The following is a 6726-nucleotide window of genomic DNA, read 5'->3' on the forward strand; positions in this document are numbered from 1 at the left end:
ATTTCTGAACTGTACATATTTCACTCCAGAAAGAAAAGTGGCAAGAGCTGAAAAACAGCAATTTTTAGTTTGTCATTGAAAAATGTGTGTGAAGTGTTCCAACATGTGCAAAAAAATATAATGGAGTGTATTGCCAACAATACTTACTTGAAATTTAAAGGAAGCTTGTACTATATCAATATAAGTTTTATAAGATAGTCTTTAAGTTATTTTTCAAAGCACTGTATTTTTGAGTTCTCTCTGTTATTGCCAGTGTGTGATGTTAGCAGTAGATATCAATTTCAGCAATGAAATTCAGTTGGAAGATTTTTACGACATGCTTGACAAAATTTGAGATTTCAGCTACAATCTTTGGTGTAAAAATGTGCATCTAAGACTGAGAGCTTCAGAGCTTGAGTTTCTCTGTGCCATCTCCATTATACAAAAATGCAACTTTAAAACTGCTGTTATTAAAAATTGTTTTCAGATCAAGCAACTGCATGCTATAGTTTCCTTGATAATTAAATATTGATGTTTCTTCATTTATGCAAAAAGTTTAATTTTTCTGATTAAAAATAACTGTGTGTGTGTGTGTGTGTGTGTGTGTGTGTGTGTGTGTGTGTGTGTAATAGACAGATTTTAGTTGTATTATAAACTTGCAATATGGGGGTAATATAATCTTGTGAACTAATCCTTGTTCCTTAGAATAGGTAGTAAGTCAGATATTTGTCTTTCAGTTTCAGTCTCATCAGATCTTCCACGTATTGGTCATAGCTGCAGCATTTGTCCACTACCATGGTATAACAGAAATGGCTATGTATAGGCTAAATGTTGGAGAATGTCAAACTCGGGACACGCCACTTGATTCTGAAATTCATAGTATCAACAGGCAGTCATTGTAATTGTTGGATGTGTGAGACTGTGAAAATACATGACTGTGGACAGTTGACATGGTCAGTACTCTACATGTGAGATTGGTTAATGAAAATGATTCAGCAACTAAGTTGCTGAAGATCGTGTTATAAAGAGAAAGATGGTGCTGCAGTCATGGGAAAGTACTTCAAGCATAACAGCAAAAAGAGTTATCATAGTAAGCTGGGTGACCAGTAGTGGTCACTGTTTGGGATTAAGACTTTTCACCTTCCATTATGTTTGTGTAATAAGTCACTTGTGATGAATATGACCATACCTAGTGAAACACAATGTCTCTTTTGGTAAGTTATCAAGGCTGTTATGCAACACTTAGCATTGCACATGTCTGTGTAGCATTTTAAATTATCACACCTTTCCCTGTTCATTTGCGCACAAGCTTACTTTTGCTGAGTCAAAGAATTATCATGTCAAATATCACATTGTTTGAAGCTTTGTTGTAGGCTAATATATATTACCCTGCAAGATCTTTGTGCGTGTCTTTTAAATCTATATGTTTTGCTTTGGTGTCTAAAGAAATGTCATTTGGCCCTATAACTTAAGAATGATTTACTTTATTTTAGTATACAGAACCATTGGAATTGTAAACAGATCAGGAGGTATACCCAGTAGATGTTAAAAATTGTCATGTGTATGTTCTTAGTATTAACTCTTACTACTTTACTTTTACATGTTTGCCATCACCATTGTAGTTGTAAAGTGGTATTACATTCACTACATAAAACTTCACAAAAATATAACTTTGTTTGAAACATCAACATAAAGACTGAGAGATCACATAATATATGTGCTCAGTGTGTAAAAATGTAACAAAGTAATATATATGAACACAAAACATATCTAGAAGAGCGCATGATCTCTGAGAGAAATACCAGCAGTGTAATAGGAAATAACCCTGCAAAAATAAGTGGCACATTTGTCAAACATATATATGTGGCTGGTTTCCTTCACCATCATTGTCCATTCTGAGCAAGTGCAGTGTGTCTAATAAACTTGTCATCAATGAGGTATTAAACTCTAACCTTGTTTTTTGTATGAAGCAACTGTAAAAAAAATATGAATACACTGCTGTGCTTTCCTAGAATTAGTTCCATTGGAGGTGGTTTGTCTTTGTCTTCCTCCAATCTTTGAACTTAGTGACCCTGCCATTTATAAGGTGACCTACATTTCCACGTGGACTCCAGACCACAGTGCAGTTTGCCGCTTTTCACATTAATAAATCTTTGCAGAGGTGCAAGAAGTGACAGGAAAAATGCAGGAGCAACTGGGGATTGAACCCAGCACCTTTGGATATTTAATACGGGATTTACTGGGCCAATTAGACTTATACCCTTCTTGTAGAAGACTGCAAAGATCAGGAGAAAGAAATACTTAGTCACTTATTTATTGAAATAAAGTACTGTTGGACTATTATCTTAAGGTACTTTACATGAGTATCTATGGCTATACTCGGCATATCACTGAAGTACATGACAGCGTGGGCAGTCAGACTGATCTGCAGTGTCAGTTTGTAAATTTCTTGTATGCCATTGTTAAAGTGTCTTGTAATTCTGTATCTGCTGTCAAGTTTGTGTGTGTGTGTGTGTGTGTGTGTGTGTGTGTGTGTGTGTGTGTGTGTGTGTGTGTGTTGGGGGGGGGGGGGGGGAGGAGGTTGATAAACTGCTACCTTAACTCAGTGAACTCTAAAGAGAGGCAGTGTGGCACATGTGCCAGGGTAGAAAATACGAAAACCACTGCTAAATAAAGCACAGCAAGCTAACAGGGTGTGAAAGTTGTTGTAATGCACAGACAAACATAAAGTGTTGGTGAAAATTCTTTGGGTTAGGCCATTCAAACCAGATGATGAAATAACACAAACTGGCATGTGTATTGGCAAATCTTGGAACTAGGCTGTTTTCTTCACAAGCTAATTGTAGGCTCGTAAGATGATCATTTATGGTATTTAAAAACTGCATATTAATTTGACTTGTTTGTGAAATGTATTGTCGAATATTTGGATGAACAGAGCTAAATAAGGTATTTTTGTTATTTTAATGGAATATAGAGCTTGATGGTCTGACTTTTAATTAGTGAAAAATTTTAAAGAAAATCTTGAGTTCTGTGCATCCTTCTAATCAAACCAGTTTCTATTGTTCACTTTGATGATTTAGATTCTAAATTTAGCTCGAATAAATATTCCCATTATACTGCTTGATAACAGTAAATTAAACTTTTTATATGCTTCAGAGTGGAGAATGTTTCTTAATTTATTCAGAATTCAAACACACAAACTAAAACCACTCATAAAACAAAAGCCCATAAATTCGTTCTTGTTATTCTTAAAGCTTCTTCATTAGGACAATGGCCTGAGTTTAGGGACACTCGGATACGATGTGAATGTGTAATTAATGCTATTGGTCCTGAGAAGACAATAGGGTAAATGATTCTGAACTCACAACAAACAAAAGAATCAACTCGCACAGTTTGTAATCAAACCACTCCATGTGGCAAGCTACATCCCCAGGTCTCAAATTGCAGTCTGTTGTTGTGAACAGGTCTTTCAGAGTAATATGATTAGAGTTTGCCTTAAATGCATTCCTAATATTAATTAGTGCAATACACTGCACTGAAGATGGAAAAACATCTGTACATAGTTCAAACACTTTGTTTGTACTTAAACTGTGAATTCATGGCCCAGAGAACTTCTTATTGACTTTTATACTGATTTTTGTATATAATTGTGTGTTTCAGGAGGAGGGGGGGGGGGGGGGAGGAGAGGGGGCATGTTTTCCAGTATAAATCATTGTAAAGGAAATAACTAATGTTTTTGACAACACAATTTCAAGAAAACCTGATATCTTAACGTGCCCCTGGTGTTTTGTTTAATTGTCGTGGTTTCTCTGCAGTAGTGTGGCATTGAAACCTTTGTAATTTTAACATTAGTACAATTAAAAAGTGAAACATGTATTCTGGTTTCATCACTATGCTGCCCTCCACAATTTGAGTTTGCTTTTGCACATTTTGTTTCACTAGTTCTGTTTTCTGTGCTGTAACTGTTGGTAATGACCCAGCTAGAATGGACAAATTAAATTGTTTGCAGTACTACAATATTTCATATGAGCAATGACTGTGTTGCACGACTCAAATTGCCATCACAGCAAACACAACCAGTGAAACAGATGTTCATGTTCTTGTTGTAGCCTGTGATAGTTTGGGTTTTGAATTAGGAATGCTACATTTTTTTGGTACATCCTCTGCAGCTGAGTCATTACAAACAGTTGCAGCACAGAAAATACAGCCAGCGAAACAGTGTGCATAAGTGAACTCGAATAGTGGAGAAATGCGTAGTAACCCAACTTAAATTGTTGTCTACTGAAAAGCATCCATGTGAATACCAATTACTTGAAATGTGTATGGTATCTCAAAAGAACATTTGGCATAAAATGATTCTTTCCTCAGAATGTGCCTAGGCATTAACAGTATTTACACTTACAATAAAATAAACAGTTCTCAGAGAGAGAACAAGAAATTAGTAAAATCTTGATGTACTGCTGGATTTTTGCCACAACTCATTGCATTGAGAACAAACCCATACAAATTTCATGTATAACTGTATAGTGTATTATATAGCAACTCCCTTTATTATTCTGTCTTACATATTATTCTGTATATGTGTGTATATTGGTTATCAAAGAGGTGTTGAATATTTATATTAAATTCTGTAATGTGCAGTGATATTTATTTAAAGTTATAGTGACACTGTTCCAACAGTGAAACTGAAAAATATTGATTGTAAAGTACTTAAAAGTGCTGTAATTTTTGTGCTGTGATGTTTCATGAGATGCTTCTCATGTCATAGTAATGGATATTGATTGAAAAGACAAATGTGCCACAAGACGGACTGGACTACATTAAAATTTATCTTGCAGTTGCCAGATTTTGCCAATTCTAACACAACAGTTCAATCTCACTTATCACGGTGAATTTAAAACCTAATATTGTGCAGTTGTGTTGAGTCAAATGCATAAAATTGAAATTTGTGATAATTAAATGCAAGATCTAAGAGTAATTTTTTTACATAGCAATATCCTGAAAGTGGAACTTGATCTCCAGCATTACTGACGATTAGTGCTGTATCTTGAGGTGTAATTCAGAGAGACTTATTTTTTCAGATTTTTATGTATGGAAATACTTATTTTTTTAATACTTCCCAAAAGTATTTGATTTTAAATCAATTTAGAAGTTGTTTAGCACACTGGGTTTTTTAGTTAAGTGGTGAAGTATATACATACTTGTAAATTGTAGAGTAAATGTTCTGTTATGTCAGTAAAGCTGCAACTTTTTGTTTACAATATTTGTAATTGTAAATGTCTTCTTTAATGTAATGTTGAGAAAGAATTGTTTGATTGTTGGAAGTAGTACATGTTGAAATATAATTCGACAGTTATATTATTCTTGTTTAATGTTTGGGCTGTGCTCTAGCATATTGGAAATAAAGATTTTTAAATATTTTTTTTATTTAGAGTAATTGTTTACTCCTTGAATTACACCCTATAAGTGTCCTGTGGTACCTGAACTAGCACAGGTAATTTTTGAATGAATGAAATCCCATACTTCTTGACAGTGTAGGGGAACAGTGAGGGAGACCCACACTGCCGTACACCATAATTTTTAAATGCTTTTGAAATATGAATGTGAATTATAGTAAATTTAAGATGAAATATGTAAGAATTTGGAACAGCACCCACTACCACAGATTCTACATCCTTAAATTTTAAAAATTTTTTCACGCATTTGTATTATCAGTTGGTTATGTTAGTTCTTTTTTTGGGGGGGGGGGGGGGGAGGGGGGGAGAGTATAAACTCTTTCATCCCTCGTTCCCATTGCCAGTTAATATACTGTAACTAACCTTTCAATAAAGAAAACATGAAGTTCTGTCTGCTTGTTACAAATGTCATGTGCATTATTGCAACTATGCCACAGATTTGTTGCCAAGTCAAAGAAATTAGTCTTTAAAAACAGAACAGAAAAATTCAAACACAGTACATATGAAAGAACAATCTTTCTCTAAGAATATAAGAACTCCCATTATTACAAAATGTTTATCAGTCATGTGTAACTGTCAAGTAGTTAAAACAACCAGATCGATAGAACAGTGCGCGCGCGCGTGCATGTGATACTACCTTGGATCTCCATTGGTGGAAGTAGGCCTATTATTTTTATTCTATAGGCATACAGCACCATTTTACTACTGTCTGAAATAATTTAGAATAGGTTGCACCTTTTGTAAACAATCATCTGGTTTTGAGTGTCCTGGGTATTTATTATACAGATAGTGCAAACTAAAAAGTAACATGTTAATTACATGAAGCAGATGGTATTCTGTTCACATAAATACTACAAATAACATCCAGTATATGCGCGTACACACACACACACACACACACACACACACACACTCTCACTCTGAGGTTTGCTAGTGTGCATTTGTATTCAGAAATTCTGTGGAAATGTGTAACAAACCTCCCATCAATCTCTTCATTTTTCCAGTCATGAAATACCAGTAAATATTCCTAACTTTTTGGGATTAGAGTTTAACACAAAGCTCTTTTAATAATTATCAATGTCAATATCAAGGCCAACACGCAGCTCTGTTGCAACAAATGCAAAGCATTTTTCCTCATGTCATTAAGAATTTATTTATAAAAACCACCCATCCAGAATGTGCAGCATGTACATCTACCTGTAACATTTATGCATTTTGTATATATTGTGTAAATAACAAGCTCCCCATCAAAGAATTGTTCATTCACAGATACACATCTTGATACACTTGA

The 6726-nt window shown here is 34.6% G+C and overlaps 1 protein-coding gene across 2 annotated transcripts in view; it reads left to right on the forward strand.

The window, feature by feature from the left end:
- Positions 1–5399, forward strand: part of LOC124721187 (adiponectin receptor protein) — an 82434-nt gene extending 77035 nt beyond the window's left edge. For both annotated transcript variants that reach the window (XM_047246027.1, XM_047246028.1), the window contains exon 7: positions 717–5399. In XM_047246027.1, the coding sequence (XP_047101983.1) occupies positions 717–881 (165 nt within the window). In that variant the 3' untranslated portion in view covers positions 882–5399. The remainder of the gene's footprint in view (positions 1–716) is intronic.
- The last annotated feature ends 1327 nt before the right edge of the window (positions 5400–6726 follow it).

This window comes from Schistocerca piceifrons, chromosome X, assembly GCF_021461385.2.
Source record: "Schistocerca piceifrons isolate TAMUIC-IGC-003096 chromosome X, iqSchPice1.1, whole genome shotgun sequence".
Classification (NCBI taxonomy): domain Eukaryota; kingdom Metazoa; phylum Arthropoda; class Insecta; order Orthoptera; family Acrididae; genus Schistocerca; species Schistocerca piceifrons.